This window comes from Oreochromis niloticus, linkage group LG12 (assembly GCF_001858045.2).
Source record: "Oreochromis niloticus isolate F11D_XX linkage group LG12, O_niloticus_UMD_NMBU, whole genome shotgun sequence".
NCBI lineage: Eukaryota > Metazoa > Chordata > Actinopteri > Cichliformes > Cichlidae > Oreochromis > Oreochromis niloticus.
In genome coordinates this window covers 21,372,989-21,390,822 of record NC_031977.2, presented here as the reverse complement: position 1 = coordinate 21,390,822, position 17,834 = coordinate 21,372,989, and the positions used below count along the sequence as shown (strand labels likewise).

General features: G+C 39.3%; 1 protein-coding gene across 4 annotated transcripts in view; it reads right to left on the bottom strand.

Moving 5' to 3' along the window:
• Positions 1-17,834, bottom strand: part of ccser1 (coiled-coil serine-rich protein 1) — a 125,491-nt gene that overhangs the window by 99,845 nt on the left and 7,812 nt on the right. For all 4 annotated transcript variants that reach the window (XM_005452088.4, XM_019365959.2, XM_005452091.4 and 1 more), the window contains exons 4-6: positions 12,915-13,099; positions 4,751-4,841; positions 2,500-2,605 (exon numbers count right to left, since the gene is read on the bottom strand). In XM_005452088.4, the coding sequence (XP_005452145.1) occupies positions 2,500-2,605; positions 4,751-4,841; positions 12,915-13,099 (382 nt within the window). The remainder of the gene's footprint in view (positions 1-2,499; positions 2,606-4,750; positions 4,842-12,914; positions 13,100-17,834) is intronic.

The following is a 17,834-nucleotide window of genomic DNA, read 5'->3' as shown; positions in this document are numbered from 1 at the left end:
GTGAGACTTCACTATAAATGAAACAACCAATGAACAGTCTGACAAAAACCTTGGATGATTTGAAAAGGTTGACTCCCGACTTGCATGATTCACTGACACTGTCTAGACACAGAAAATGTCTCTCTATTCAGTGAAACTTTCAAAGAGAAGCGTGATAAAAAAACCCTTCTCACAAAAAGAGGCCCCAGTTAAGTCCAGTGACTCAATGGCATAGTATAAATCTGTCAACCTCTACTTTAAAACCACTCACACAAGTTGACCTGCACTGTCTCCACAAACAAAGAAGATCAGAGCTAGTTTATTCAAGGAAAAACACATTTAGACAGATACAATTACTCTGTGGGTTCCAGCAGAGATAAATTCAACTAGTGAGTGGAGAAAGCAATACTGAAAGGTAAAGCAATAATCATCTTTACCTAGCCAATGGTGCTACAACCCCTTTATTACTCAGTTGGCTCCATAAAATCCAAATAAGCCCCATCTGAAAAGCTGCACTGTGTGTGTTTGTGCTTGTGTATCTTTATGCAGACAAATGGCTTTGCATGCAGGTTTGTGTGCGTCCAGTAAGACTTCTCCTGGTTCTGGGCAAAAAGAAGCAACAAGTGGGCAAATCTAATCTGATTTTGAACCTTGGCAGTGGTGCACATGTGCAAACAGAAACTTTGAAGTGTTTTGTTTCAGCCACTGGCTACAAAGGGACAGAGGAGAGGAGAGGAGAGGAGAGGAGAGGAGAGGAGAGGAGAGGAGAGGAGAGGAGAGGAGAGGAGGACAGCTTGCATATTTATTCAATCAGAATTAATTTATTTATATTCCTTCTTGCTGTCTCATCTCTAAGAGAGGAAAAGATATAAAACATGTTTGCATGCATTTACACAGAACATTCAACAACAGCAAGTCCCAGAATAGACAATAACCGCCTACCTTTCTCGCTCTCTTCTAATATGGATTTTATAAGGTAAAATGAAAAAAAACCAAACACACACTGCGCATGGGGACATTTTTTTATGTGATTCTGGTTCTATTATCCCAGTCCGATATAGTCCTGGTTTAAAAAACATCCAAGTGAGACCTGGATTTCATTAACAGACAGAAGAAAGTGAGAAAGAGAATTTTGACAAGTTCTCTAAGGTGCTGGGAACACCCTATCTTCCAAATACCTTTAAAAAAACTGTGTGCAAGTTCACCTCCAATAACTGCTGCTGTTTCAAAGGCGAGGGCGTCACACTCACTAATGACTTGGGCATATTTTTACTTTTGTGTACTGCACTTACAGGTCGTTGCAAAACAGTAACACTGTGGTATTATTTTTTATTTCAAAAGTGTCCTCACCTTACTTCAGCGTGCATTGTTCAGGGTAATACTACACTGGCCACTTCATTAGTTACACCTTGCCATCCCTTTGTTGGAGACCCTTTTGCCTTCAGAACTGCCTTAAATCTTCATGGCACAGATTCAACAAGGTAATAGAAACACTCCTCAGATATTTTGGTCCATTATTTGGAATGGGTTGACTGTGGAGGCCATTTGAGTCCGTTGAATCCATTGTTAGAGGAACAAGAGTTTGAAATGATGTAAGCTTTGTGACATGGCCTGTTATGTTACTTAAAGTACCCATCAGAAGATAGCTACACTGTGGTCATAAAGGGATGGACGTGGTCAGCAAGGAAGGCTATGGAGTTTAAATGGTGCTCAAGTGGTACAAAGGGGCCCCAACACCATTACATCATCACCATCAGCCTAAATCATTGATAGTGAGCAGGATGGATTCATGCTTTCATGTTGTTTACAAGACAATTCTGAACCTAGCATCCAAACGTCGCAGCAGAACTCTTTATCCGATCTCCTATTGTCCAATTTTGTTGAGCATGTGTACAATGTAGCCTCAGCTTCCTGTTCTTAGCTGACTGATCTTCTGCCACTGTAGCCCATGTGCTTCAAGGTTCTGCATTCAGAAATGCTCTTCTGCACACTTTGGTTGACACAAGTGATTGTTTGACTTACTGTTGACTTGCTATCAACTTGAAGCAGTCTGGCCTTTTCCTCTGGCCTCAGCAAGTCATTTTCACCCAGAGAACTCCCATTCATTGGATATTTTGTCTTTGTTGGACCATTTTCTGTAAATCTCAGATATGGTTGTGTGGAAAAATCTAAGTTGTTGAAATAACAACCATTCAAAGTTACCTTTCTTCTCCATTCTGATGCTGTTTTTGAACTTCCAACAGGTCTGGATGCCTACAAGCTTAAATATATTGAGTTGCTGCCATGTGATTGACTAATTAGATATTTGTGTTAATGAGCAGAAGACCGGGTATACCTAATAAAGTGGCCCATGTGTTTTAAAAACTAGCTGCTGTTTTCCCTTCTTTTATATGCAAAACAACTCTGCTCTTTATAAAATTACACTAAATGGACTTAAGAAATTTTTAGATAGTCCATATAAACCTATGTATAACACAAAGTACAGAAAAGCACTACAATAAAAACACACATATATATTACCTCTGAATATTTTCTTTTCCCAAAACACGATCTCCAGATGGGTCCAAAGGTGAGGGCAGCAGGTTGAGACAGGAAGCTAGAGACTGGCTGGAGTCTTCTCTGGACACTGTGCACACAACCAAACAGACATGTAATGAATTCAAGTTGTTTTCTCTAACCCCAGGTGACAATCTGACTGACAACATATGTTAGCCTAAGAAAATTCACAGCTCTCTGTTTCAATCTTCTTTTGAGATGAATTAGAGCTATAAAACTTGGATCAAAGAGGTTATTAAAATTCAGTAGTGATCCATTGGAACCATGACAATACCATCAGTTGTTGTTTTTTGTGTTTCTTTACAATTATGCCTACATATTCAATGGCACATTTAACAGGCCAACATAAAAGACAGTGAAATAAAAGTTGGATATAAAGCCAAGATTTGTTATTTCTTTATGTCTTAGCAAAGGTCTCTGTCTCTCTCACTGTCCCTGTGTGATTCCACAGGGCATGAGTCACCATAGGAGTGAGAACGCAGCCCTGTGGGCCATAAATTGCTGTGAAACTGCTTGCTTTTTAATAAAGGCTTCAACAAGCCACCTGAGAGGGGTCAAAATGAGGAGTACCGATGAGTGCGTGGGCGTAAGGGATTGTGAGATGGGTGTGTATCAAATTGTGTACGTCTGTGTGTCTGCATACATCTTTATATGAACCTGTGCATGTATCTGCGCGTGTCTGTATTGTGTATTCTGCGTGAATGTCTGTTACGGTGTGTTTAAATGAGTTCCTATAATTTGAGTTTGTGGAAGAACCTTACTCTTCTAATGCCAGCACAGAGTCTTAGTCCCTTGACTTTATGAGAACAATTCATCAAACCTTTAATTTCATGCTACAGTCTGCAAACCATTAGGTCTAATGACTAAGCATGCACGCTTGTGTGCTAGTGTGTATATTAATGATGGTGCCTCCCTTAGCTCTGCATCAGCCAGTGCCTGTAGAGATCTTTTCAGTGTGTGTGTGTGTGTATGTGTGTGTGTTTTGACTGGCTGTGTGAGTGAACCACCCAGCCTCCCAATGCTCTTCAAACCCCATAAGCATAGGAAATTCTGTTTATTAGGACTGAAGCTCCCATTGTATTCTTTACTCCTCAGTGCTGCTGAGCATTTTACTTTATTTGACTGCAACTGCAATATTCTAGGAGCCCATCTGGGACTTAAATATGGCCTAGAAATAGATGAATCCAACCTCACATTAACATATAATTTCACCGAGAGATCTGTTGATAAGAGACAAAGCTAGACATGCTTGGATAAAGAGTCGAGCTGACGTAAACGCACCCCGTCGCTGCGTTGTTGTAGTCCCTGTGTCTGAGCAACATGAAGCACAGGAATGGAGTGTGATCACAAGCTTATGTTTACCCCGTTGAGTCATTTTCTTCGTGTGTTGCACTCAACCAAACATCAACTGTCTATATCCGTGCGGTTTGACGCATATTAATACGAACTAAACCTTTGCAAGCACAGATCAGAAATATAATCAGTACAGACAGTAACTGCAAGAGCTTTTGCTTTTGCTCAGTTATGTCTGTGCAAAACCCAGCACTGCTGGTAAAATCGAACCCTTTCACTTTAACATTGACTCATAACAGAAAAATCCCATTTTTAAGACATGGATGCAATAAAAACCAATACATGAGCACACACAGAGTTTATCTTAACAGATTTGTGTGGTGGTTACACTGCACTTTTTCAGTGCAATACTATTCTTATGTGTTGTATGAAAGGAAGCTGGGGTTCAGGGTGTTTGGCACTCCTACGCTGCACCGTAGCAGGGCACGAGCGACAATTTTCCTCCGATAGACACTTTTCAGCTGTGACGCATGTCAGGAGAAGTGTGATGGAAACGCCAGAACAGCAAAGGAGATGAATTGGTGTAAATGAGGCAGCTACATCAAAGTCCTAGCACGTGTTGAAAGAAGCAGGGAGAACACTGGTTTCATGCTTTAAGGTGATGAGGGAGAAGTGTGCTAATAAAGGAAAAGGAGAGGCAAAGATTGAAGCAAAACAAGACAGGGGAGAGACTTTGACACCAGAGAGGAAGGTGAGAGGAGATATCCACTTTAATCAAAACAGATACAGATATAAAGGGAAATGTAAAAGACATGAGTAATGTAACCTATAAACATTAGTCTGGGGGGCCAGAACTGTCCTCACAGAGGGTCCAATCTGGCCCAAATGTTTATTATGGCAGAAACAGCAGAAAAAACATTACCATGTCGATGTCGCTGATCATCGGAGAGATCCAGATCTAACATGAGGTCGTCTTCATCCAGCTCCGAGGAACCCAGGTTGTTCAGAACATCCTGATGAGAAAGAGCAAAAACACAAACCTGAAATAAACTCCGAAACGGCGAGCGATAAAGCAACGACTAATTATTATCCTCACAATAAAATAATACATGCTGGTGTTTTTTTTCCTGCTTTTGTAAAATGAACAAAAATAAAAGACAATTTTTTGCCTGATGTTCTTATGATAGATCGTTTTAATACAATTTCAGTGAGGTAGTCGTTAATCAAAAAGGTTCTGAAAACAAACGCTGCAACGCAGAATACTAATTACTATATGACAACTTTATAAAAAATTATAAAACGATTCTCATCAAAGTAATCCAGGTGGGTCAGAACAATCAGAAGAAGAATCACTTAGCTGAAGAAATTAATCAGTAATGATAAGAATACAGTTATTTTTAATAGTGCACTGTATTTCTTCCCCCATTCTGCCTGCATTTAATAAGATATTTAGTTCTTCATCATTACATCCAAACTATCGAGAACAAATTGCTCCTCTTGTTACGTAGGGACGATTAATAAAGGGTTTCGTTTGAGAAAGCGATGAGTGTGCTCAATGAGGCTGTAGTTTGGTGCAGCCACTGTCAGCTTTTACCATGCTTCACAGGCTAAAAATTGCTGATGAATAAACAAGAGAAAAAAAGAACTGGAAATCTACAGGAATTTATTCCCCGTGTCAAAAAAAAAGAGGCAGCCCCTTCTGATGACTGAGTTTAAATTAATTCTCTTATGTAAAAACCAGTGTTCTCCAAACTTCAGCAATAATAATCCAACAAGAAAACCTCCCTCCACCTTGGGTGGCCTTGAAATATCAACGTTATCTTCACTGACGTTACGGTTTTGACATTTTTTACAAACTCTTTAAATTTCAGAAAATAACTGATAAGATTTTCCTAATCCTTCGTGTCTTAAATGAGCTATAGCCACAGCAGCGCAGTGAGTCATGCTTCATCACTTAACACCAGATATTCACTTGTAATCTTTCAGCAAAAGCTTCCATGTTCTTGGCATTATGAGGTTATAATGACGCAGTAAGATGTGTTTCCTTTAAGTTCAGCTGGATTTTAAAAGTCAATACTGCCATCCAATGGTTACAAATGGGTAAATTCACTGCAAAAAACACACACAAATATAGTGTGGCAAATACATGTATTAAAACACTGCACTTTCCTGCCTAACAGGAAGTGTACTTATAGGCTTTATTTATTAGCTAATATAATATTTATGAGACACTTCTACATAAACTCATATATATCAACCTCCCTGGGAACATGTTTTTATCATCTGCAGGTCTCTGTTGACTCAAATGAAAATCACAACCCGGGTGTCAGTGCAATTCTGCATAAACATGTAGTGTAAGTGGGTAGCATTCCTGTCCTGGTTGTACTGGTAGAAATATCTTCCCTGAACTTGTGTGCACTAAAAAGTTACAAACCAAAACCAGAGCGAAATACCAGCATTCACAAACTACCAAGTACCAGTCTGGTACAACAGCTACAGATTAAAATGCATCAGAAAATCCAATAACCATCTCTGTTCACCCCTCATCACTGTTGTTTGGACATAAACTGCCTCCGAGCGACTCTCTGTATCGATCTCCTCCCATCTGAACCTCAATGCTCAGTGGCATCCCTGACCATTAAACACACCTCTGAATTTCAAATCAGTTGACTTTATGTTCTCCAAAGCAGCAGTTACGCATTTATGAACATTCAAAATTATATCCTTTCCTTTCCCCCTCTGGATGGCGGTGCGGTAAACATCAGAAAAAGCTCCAAACGCATTTCAGTGTAATGCGCCTGAACACGTAAGCCCTCATTTCAGGCATTAAAGCTAATAGCTAAAAGGTATTGGGAAAAGAAATGAAGAGCCATACTGTGTGATGCTACTGCATACAGACTTCATTTGAAGCAAAATTACCCATTTTAATGTGCCCCTCCAACCACAGAAATGTGTTAATACGATTTTACAAGCCTGAGATGTCACCTTTTTTACATCACTAATGTGAGTTGAATGAGTATAATCCTTGAGTTAATAGAGATAATATCAGATTCTGCTCTCATTAAAAAATGGCTCCATCTCTTAAATGCAAAGCAGAATGACATCCAAAACAGGGATAAGAGGAAGCAAGAGATTCTCTCTGTCCATAAAAAGCCAGCGGTTTCCATTCACACTCTGTAAAAAATACCACATATACAGTCTATGAAAATTACATTTATTCACTTCTTTAAGGTGGCGAATGCATTAGTATCACAGCAGAGCAATTTGGCTTTGCAGCCAGGTATTATGGCTGCAGATATTTATGGAGTAAAAAATGACTTCCTTTCTGTCTGAGCAGACGATTCGCAGCCAGTTGTGTTTACAGTGCGCCTGAGGGCATGAAGGATTGAACGTCCAGTGAAACTTTTGTTGAATAACACCTACTTGTGGGGGAAAAAAAACCTTGTTTCACAACTTAACACCTGACATTTGACATTTTCTAACAACCATCACTCAGTACAGAAACACCAGTCGTCCAAGGCTGAAGCAACCCGAGTAAAACGTTTTCATCTTCAACGGGCGATTCGATAAGAGAAACAAATCCAGATTCTTGCACTGCTGACTCTGTAAGAAACTCGCTCCGAACACGTGGTTTAGACTGACAGAGCTACATTTCCAACTTCGGTAGCAAGAAATCTTTTTGAAAAGATTAAGAAGATATCACATATTGCAGGTTAAGATTTATTTCAGGTCATCCTGGAAGGCCAGCTGAAAGTTTGCAAGCATTTTGACAAGTAAGAGCAGGAACTCACAGGCAAATTTAACAACACAAAAAACAACTTCAACTCTGACACGAGGCTTTCTCGGAGAAAAAGTGTCGATCATACCAGCTTTCAGATCCTCTTTACAGTGAAACAAGTGAAGGCATATTCATTTCCAGTATCAAATCTTCATGGTCTGTGACGTGTACAGTCGGGGGAAATTACCATGGAGCACTAATTCAAGGATCAGTTTGTTGCCATATAAATAGCTTTTATTATTACTATTATTATTATTACAGAATACTCATTCTCAATCTGCAATAAATAATAAAGAATATATTTGAATTTTCATGAGCTAGCTGTCAGACTTACATATAAAGTAAGCGATTACAATTTGTTACTTTTTGTGACTTTTTCTTTTAATTTCATTATTAATTCTTGCTTTTATTCAGCTGACTAGATTTGTTTGTTTCGACATAATTTTTAATAATTCAAAATGTGTTTTAGCACAGTTTTTGATCACAGTTTTAAAATGTGTTTTACTATTATTGTTATTATGTATTGTTTTTCTTACTACTACAATAACTGAACAACACATTTGAACAGTCTCAATAAAATATGTGCACCAAAGCCTCTCAAGAGCTGACAACCAGTTAAATAAAACCTAATTAATTAAGAACAATAACCTTACTTATAATAATAATAATAATAATAACAATAATAATAATGTGATAATTTACTGCTGCCTTGATCCCAGGTACTTGTCTATCTTATCTGAGTGAATATATTCAAGTCTGAGTTTTGTTAAACAGTCGATTCTTGTTTTGACTTCTTGTGATGTTACAGATGTTTTTGATTCCTGTTTTCATCTCATGGTTTTCTTGGTATTAATTTTCTCTGTTAGGATTCTGTGTTTTGGATCATGTCCTCAGTGATTGTCAGCTGTTTTGTATTGCGTGAGCGCTGCTCTTTATAGTCTCCTGTTTTTTTCGATTATATTTCCAGTATCTTGAGCACGACTTCCTGGTTATTCCGAGTTCTGGTTACTGTTTAGTGTTTATGGAGTCTGGATGCCTGTTAAGATGAATTACTGTTATAATGTTTGATGGTTGAATTTCACTTTCTCTTTTGAGCTTGTTAATTTTCATGAGTGTATTTGCCTTGTATCTGTCCTCTTGTTTAGTCCAAGTCTTCTTATGTCCACATTTAGTTATGTGTCTTTGGGTTGTTTGTGGTTTCCTTTGGCATATGTTTTCTGCAGTGTCTTCCCTTGAATTTTGCTTCCTGTCTGACTCCCATGATTGCCCTGCCTATGTGTACCTGTCCCTTATCCCTAACAGTCCTTGTGTTTATATATACTCTAGTCCTCCTTATGTACTTTGTCCTGTTGAGTGACTCTCGGTGTGATCTGTCCTTCACTTGCTCAGGTGTTTCCTGGTACTTTCTTGCATTACAGTCCACAATTTTGTAGTTTAGGACTCTGATAATCCACAATAAAGTTTTACATTTCCTTTAGTGCTCTGCCTGCAGTGTTCTGTGCTCTGGTCCTCTGCACGACAATCTACACACTAACTGTGACAACTGCATACTTCAAAACCACCTTAAATTCGTGTTTATTTTGCAGCATTTTGGCTCATCTAGTCACTGGTGCGTATAAGTTGCAAGATTTTTTCCCCATAAACCATTACTGTCAGGGCTCTGCAGTATAACCATTGTGCATTAGCCTCAGAGAAAATCATTTGATTTGAACTTTCAAGTATATCATAATTGGTACTGCTTTTATGTGCTGTCTCGGGGCCAAGAGAGCATATAATACCAGTATGTGCGAACATCCTCTCTGTTTTTCATTTCCAAACCAAACCGTCTGCTTGTGGTCATTACAAATTCTGTCTTGGAGAGGAAGTGAATCCTTATCTGTGTATGATTAATACAAGTGCCATTTATGCTATCAAGCCTGCACAAGGCAACAATCAGACTGAGAAATATGAAAACAAGAGCCACTCTGTATTACAACACTGTCTAGCAATCAAGAGACTGTTGATGGTTGATATGCATAAGTAAAACAGTCAATGTAAAGTGAATTGCAGAGGAATTATTCTGCATATACATATCCATCAGACTACAAACTAAAATCCATGTTCAAAGTTGTTTGTTCTCTGAGATAAGAGACAATTCCCCAAGAATGTTTTTTTAGCCACTTTTGAGTGTAATCATTGTCAGACTGTCACAGTATTATCACAGCTGTCATTGAGAGACTTATGAGCAAACAGCACTGAATATGGTGACAAAATAAATATCTCACAGCTTCTCAGAGGGATATCAAAAAACAATAACTACTGGAATGAAATCGCCAAACAGCTCAAGCAAACATCGGCTTGCTTCAGTCCACAGCGGCACGTCACAGTTTATCTTTGCAAATTTAACAAATTAGTCATTTGTCACTGCAAACTAAATCTTTAGTTTTTTGTATTGTATCCTTCAGCCGTTCTCTGTTTTGCGTTGCATAATCACTGTATCCCACAGGCTCTGTAACACATTACCACCATAATCATCCAAACAGTATACGTATAAACAATAAGCAAACCATTTGTATCCCAGTCATGCCCTCACTAAGTTTAGTTCTGTATTTAATTAGAAAGCTCATCATAACAAACACGAAAATATCTAAATTCACACTTAGGTCTATACCTAACAGCTACCCCACAAATTTACATGACGGTAACAGTGGTGATGCATAATTTAATACACACTCCCAGGCTCGTACCTTTCCTTCATGACTCAGGCCCCTGACGGGCCCTTTATATACAAAGAAAAGGAAAAGAAGACATTCCTTCATCTTTACTGAAGTGTGCATTATGTCCAGAGACAGATGCAATGAGTAAGGTACAAAGGACTTGTATTAGGGGTTGGAATCACACAATCCCTCATAGTATGATACAATACCATAGCAATGAGGGATTTGGCAATACACTTCAAGACCATCATCTACACCTGACATGCATTCACCGACCAAGAATCAGAGTGCAGTAACCCTGCCATATTCAAGTTGGCACGGTGAAACTGCTGATCTGCTGGCAATTTCCCATACAGCCATCCATAGTGTTTACAAAGAATGGTCCAAAAAAGAGAAACTAACCAATGAGCATGCAGTTCTCTGAGTGAAAATGCCTTGTTGATGCCAGAAGTCAGATGACGTCTGGCTTCTTATCAGCTAGACTGCTTCTAGCTGATAAAGAAAGCAACAGTAACTCACACAAACACTCGTTACAAGCCAGGTATGCAGAAGAGCATCTCTGAATGTACAACAGCAGAAGACCACTCCGGGTGCCACTTCCTGTCAGTTTAAGAGCAGGAAACTGAGGCATGAAATCATGGATCCATCCTGCCTAGTATCAAGAGTTGGGGGGGATATTTTATTGTCACACTTTGGGCCCCATTTGGGTACCAATTGAAAATCATTTAAATGACACAACCAGCCTTGCTGAGCATGTACATCCCTTAGTAAAAATCTGTGATTTGACGAACCACTTTTCCCTAATCCGTTTGTTAAGTACCACTAAAAAAGAATCGAGAAGTAGTGATCCTCATTAACCTGTTCCACCTCTACAGTGTATACTTCTGCATTCACCATTTCATTTACAGTCGATTCAACAGCATCTCATTTCAAAATGTCACTTCCTGAGATTGTCAGGACACTTACTCACCACCAACATACATCACACCAACAGTTTACAACATTTTTTCTGAGTCAAAGCTGAAAAAGTAAACAGAGCTATGTCTGCATTGCTGAGGGCATGCTGGAACATTTAGTGTTTGCATAGCCAGAGGCATGAGCACTGAGTGAGATTAGGCCGGATCCTTTATTACATTACATATTAAACGGCATTGCATTAGTGGTTGGCTATGATTGAGGCCAATTACATCTTCTCTTTTTATTCCCTTTCAAAAGAGACACAATTTTATACTTGAAATGACAATCAAGTAATCAACTGAAGAGGGTATTTTTCCCCTCGTTCTTATCTTTATGTGTATTGTTGAAATTAAATGTAATCATTTAAAACATGATTTTAAATAGCAAACCATCTTCATCCAGACAAGGATTTTTTTTAAATCTCTTTCTTTACTAATAAGCCTGTAAATGCATTTCAAATAACCCTTCATGTACACTGAGTATAGGTGTGCCAGTATGAACAGGCAGCACAGTGTTTACACCAGCTGTGTTTACACAGCAGTGGCAAAAAGTAAGGTCAGAGAGTCGTAGCACTACTTTAATAATGACTTGAAATTGTTAGTGAAAGTGACCAAACCCAGCAGCATTTCCACAAGTATCCTCTTTAAGGGTCCTTTAGCCAGCGTGAAAGTTTTACATTTAGAACTGCACAACTTTTATTCAGCACCAGTATACCCCAAGAGTATTGAGGGTATCTGTTGTTTACACTTGATTCAAGTTTGTGGACATTACGGGTGTTTTCACTCCTGCACCGTTGAGTCTGTTTCAATTAAATCCTGGTTCGTTTTCTCCCTTAGTGTAGTTTGTTTGTGCAGATGTTTATGTGTTAATTGCACTCAGCTGTGGATCAAAACAAGACGCTTTGGAGAAGATAGGTCCAGCTCCAGATAAACTCCAGTGGGGTTTGCTTTTGGCATAAATGTGATCCAACTTTGATCCGATCCAACTACTGTGTGTATGCTGAAAGTTCGAGCTAAACACCTTCCTGTAGCCAGCTATGTGGCGCATTCTGGGATGCAGCAGAGACATGCACAAATTACACAAACTATAGCAACTAGCTGTAAAACTTGGTATGCACAATTGGTTGCTACTGCATTTATCACAATAAAATCAATTGTCCCTCATCATGTTAGCTATGTTCCTGAGGAGAATTTCTTTGACTCATGGCCAACAGAGTGGCGTGGCCAATATGTGATCTGAGATGCGTGCATTTAATAAAGTGCCTCCATCACTGACCAAAAAGACAAAACTCCCATTGGCAACTCAACACAAATGAGTATGTATGCATGATATGAAGCACCACAACACCAGACAAATAATAAAGCACAAAAGTGCTTTAAATATACAGAAACACATAGATACAAACATACACACACACACACACATCAATATATTTTTAACTTTTTTTTCTTTATACTTTTATTTCCTTTATTTAAAGATGTGGAAATGCATTATAACCTCACAAAAATATATGACTTGCTGATGTAAAAAATATATATAAATAAAAAATAGTTTACCGCAAATGTGCACAAGCAACTAATGATGACATAATCATCGAAGGGCACTGCTGTCGAATAAACACACAGGCAAACAGACACAGAAAGCTTAAGACCTACCAGGCTCCCGAGTTTAGACGATGAGGAGTTGTTTCTGTGTTTGAGGAGACCACATCCCTCCATGCCGGGGGCTTCTCTGTGGTTTCCATGGATACGAGGACCACCAGCCCCCTCGGACGAGGAGCGCAGACGTCTTTCCATCCGCATCACCTCGTGGTAGGGGCTGGCACTGCTGCACAGAGAGGCTGGAGGAAAGAATGAAACAAAGAGAATTACACAGTCAGACAGATGGAGAGAAATAATGAATTCAGGTGAAATTGTTATAACAGTGATTCCACAAGCATAGATGTAATCATGTTTTATTGTATTCCTAATGGAGTCAGCCCTATTTCCTGTTAGAGAAGGGCTTTTGTTTCATGAAACTAAATCACAATGTTTTTCTATATTCAGCATTTTAAACGACATTCAATCTTCCATATACGAAGCTTTTCAGCAATATTGCTTTTGGTCAAATGCTATTTATTGTTTTTTAATAATCAGGTTTTGTCTGAGTTCCAACACCAAGATTGCTGTGTAACAATAAAAGTAGACAATGAATGGGAAATTTCAGGGGAAATACTCCTAAATGAAAGATTGTTATAATTGCTCTACTTTGATCTCCTAGAAGATGAAAACAGAGAGACAATACCACATCCTGTCAGTAATCAAGAGGAGACACACACGCACAAAAACAAGACTTTGTATGAGCCATTTTATCTTCCTTCTTTCTTGCTACACTTACACACTGTTACCTGAACCTATACACACGCAAACAACAGGTATGTAAGTCGGTAGTCTTCATGCAAACACTAAGCAGACATGAGAACCCTGAAGAAGTGCCATGATTGCATCTGTAACTACACATGGAGTTACAACACATTGGGACCCTTATTGTAGACTGTTCAAATGTTTGCACAAAAATTCCTTTTTTGTAGAGTCAACAGATGAGCTTATCTGTCTCAGTGATAGTCTGTCTGTAGTTCTCACTGCCTGGAAGCCAGAAACTCAAAGTGTAAATCAATATTCAGCTACTTTCCTTCAGGAGGGATTGCAACATGCTGTGTGTGTCTGTGTGTTGCTAAAATAGGCCATTAATACCATGTTACGTGTTTGCTTGCAGACAGTCCTTCAATCAAGCCATGTTTCGACTGCACAACTTATTATTGCAACTGTTCATACCTTGAACAGTTGCAATAATCAAGGTTACAGTCAGTCCTTCTAGAGTTTCTAACAGAAGAAAAAAAAAGCCATGGCAAATTGGGAGCATCATCAAAGTGTATCAATGCCCAGATTTTATACAGGAAACGTGAATCTAAAACCTTGGAGTTGATGTTTTGAACATGACTAAACCTTGGTGGATCATCAAGTCTCTTCAGTTTCAACTGTGAAGATAACAAAACAACAATTTAGCGGTACAGTGGTTACCACATTTGTCTCACAAGTGAAAGATCCTCAGTTCGAGAACGTGAGGAAACACAAATCCAGTCAGAAGGCGACATAATGCCAGTACTAAGCCCGGATAAAAGAGAGGACTGCATCAGAAATGGCATCTGGCATAAAATTGTGTGAACCAAATCAAACGAGTGGATCCATCTGCTGTGGCGAAGAAAATAAGGGAGCAGCCAAAAGTGCCTGTATTGCCGGTATGCAACTGACCTCTGATTCCTCATCAAACAGTTTAGACAGTCCTCCCAGTGAAACCCTGGACTTCATGTTTGAATGATTCAAATCTTCTTCTTCTTTCGCCTGGTGCCTTTAGGGCTCGCCACAGCAGATTGTCTGCTTTCATCTCACTCGATCTCTAACATCCTCTTCTGTCGCTTCTGTGGTCTTTCTCTTGTCCTTCGCCCTGGGAGCTCCATATTCAACATCCTGTGTCCAGTATATCCACTATACTTCCTCTGCACATGTCCCAACCGTCTAAACCTTGCCTCTTTAACTGTCTCTAAACCACTCAACCTGAGCTGTTCCTCATTTCTAATCTTTTCCATTCCGGTCAGTCCTAACAAAAATCTTAGCATCTTCAACTTGGCCTCTTGTCTTTGTTGTAAGTGCCAAACCATACATCATAGCAGGTCTCAGTGCCATCTTGTAAACCTTTCTTTTCACTCTTGCAGCTTCCTTCTGTCACAAATCACCCCGATAGTCGTCTCCACCCACTCAACCCTTTCTTCTTCACCTCTCTTGAGCACTCTCAGCTGCTTTGGATGGTTAAACACGGGAATGTAAAGTTATCTACCTTCCCTATCTCCAAGCGTATCAGTATACCAACACACTTCTCTATTCCTGCTGCCCTCTCTCCTAAGCATCTCCATACCTCCACATGTATTCCTGTGTAATAAACACAATAGATTCATGTTTTTAGTAACTACAGAGAGGCAAGTAATTGTCAGAAATCCTAATAATGGGCTGAAGGTTTGAGCAGAATCGTTGTGTAGAATTTTTTTGTTGTTACCAGAGAAAGTCTGGCAAGAAGAAAGTGTCAATTGTGTTGCAGCAGCTGGAGGTGAATTAAGAATAACATTAACAAATCAGCTTTATTTAAGAAAAACACTTTCAATGTGACGCTTACTGTTTCAGTCAGTCCACAGCTGCCACTAATTTAATATACTGAAAGGATTTTTCCAGATTAACTGCCTGAACTGCTGCAAGAAGGACTGACAGCCACACGAGTTTCAAATCTGATTTGAAATTCATGTTGCCGATTTCCAGCTCTAATTCGTTTATTGTCTGGAAACATTCTCACTCCAAACTTTGAATTAGCAAACAATTTGGAAGCAAACAATGCAAAGGCATTATGCTCCGTATGTCAATACAAATCATCTTGTAGTCTGCAATCATCAAGTGGGAACAAGCTGTGAGACATGAGAATAATATCATTTTAAATCTCGATTATGCCAATTTACAGCACCTCCACTTATCAGCTTCCTGGGAGAATCTCTTTGATAGGCTTGGTAATGAACTCTCAAGATTTTTATTGGCATTCTAATTCACACTTGTACAATCACGCATAGGGAAGTAATAAAACCAAACAACACTGAAGTAGCAGGAGCATAGCATCACTTTAACTTCATAATAAATGTTTACTGTCAAACTCATTTCAGCAGAGATGAATGTGGATCTTTTTTGATGAAAATGTAACAGTGATTATATTAACAGCAATTTGTTCAGATCATACTTACAAATGAACATCTCCAATAATACAATAATTGTGTTTCCATAAATTTTTTCATGGAAAAACAGCAATTTAGGATCCGACAATGATTCACGTTCAATATGTTTGCATGCATCAGTATGTGATGCAGGCCCACGACATGTTTGAGGACAGTGAGACAGTGATGAGGTGTATGGTAGGGGTAACAAATGAGTTCAAGGTGGGGGTAGGATTACATCAGGGACTGGGCCTGATGAGCCCTTTCGTGTTTGTAGTGGTAGCGCAGAACTCTCTTTCGACTATAGTGTTTGATGACATTGCGATCGCCCCTGAGAATAGGTAGCAGGTGGAAGAGAAACAGGAGAGGTGGAGGTATGCTCTGGAAAGGAGGAATGAAAGTTGTCTGTGAACGAGAAGGAGACAGGTGTAACAATGACGATTCAATGAGCAGAAGGGGTGAAGTCGGATGAGTTTAAATACCTTCACCTGTCTCATGCAAATCGAAGCAACAAACGGTGCATAACAGAGGGGAAGAAAAGAGTGCAGCCAGGGTGAAGTAGGCGGAGAAAAGTGTTAGGGGTGATTTGTGATAGAGGATAACAGCAAGAGTCAAAGGTAAGGCCTACAAGATGGTAATAAGGCCTGCTATGATGTATGCTATATTGCCATAAGTATTTATTCACCCACCCAAATAACTAAATTCAGGTGTTTCAATAACTTTTATAGTCACAGGTGTACAGATCAAGCACCTAACCATACACACTGCTTCTGAAAACCTTTGTGAAAGAATGGGTCGCTCTCAGGAGCTCAGTGAATTCCAGCCTGTGCAACAACTCCAGTATTCCACAGTCAACTATTACTGGTATTATAACAAAGTGGAAGTGACTGGGCACGACATGAACCCAGCCACAAAGTGGTAGGCGACATAAAATCACAGAGTGGGGTCAGTGAATGCTGAGGTGCGTAGTGTGCAGAGTCAGTTGCTACAAACTTAATGTGACCTTCAGATTAGCTCAAGAACAGCATGTAGAAAGCTTCATGAAATGAGTGTCATATCATGATATCAATCAATACAGCAATTCCAAACAAGACAAGCCCAGGCATATCTGAGAGCAAGAGCAATGTGTCAGCTTCTCATGATGATGATTTAGTACCAAATGTGTTTCGCCACTTGAGGCAAAAACACATCATCAGAATCCATACGACGTGGAGATACTAGCAACTGGTCATGTGCAACCAATAGTAAACAAATGACTCCCCCAAGCATCGCTCGGTGTGACAGGACGAGCAAACAGTGGAATGAAATTACTGATTCGGTTACATAGCAGAAAAGCATTCGACTTATACTGTGTCACCACTGTAATGCTGCTTCTGCTGGCACCTTGTGGCAACAGATTCACACTTTCAATTAGGTAGTCTGTCATCACTGACAGTAATTCGCTGGAAAAGGAGGATAGAAAATGCCCTCATTTTGTTTGCAGTAATAAATGCTCCTCTCTGTCGCTGCAATTACAGATAAAATGTTGTTCAGTAGTTTTTTTTCTCTATATCTTCTAAACTGTCATCAAAATCATGATCGTAAGTTCAAAAATATTGTAAAATATTGTGATATCATTTTGAGCCTTTTATTCCCAAACCCTACACTGGTGTTTTTGAAAATGCCTTATCTATTCGAGTCAGTACAGTGAGTCTGTGTGTTTAAGTCATGAAGTGTGAAAAGAAGTACAAGACAATAAAAGTGTCAGAGTGAAAAAAGTGTATGTGTGAAGTTAAAGGCTTAGTTTCCA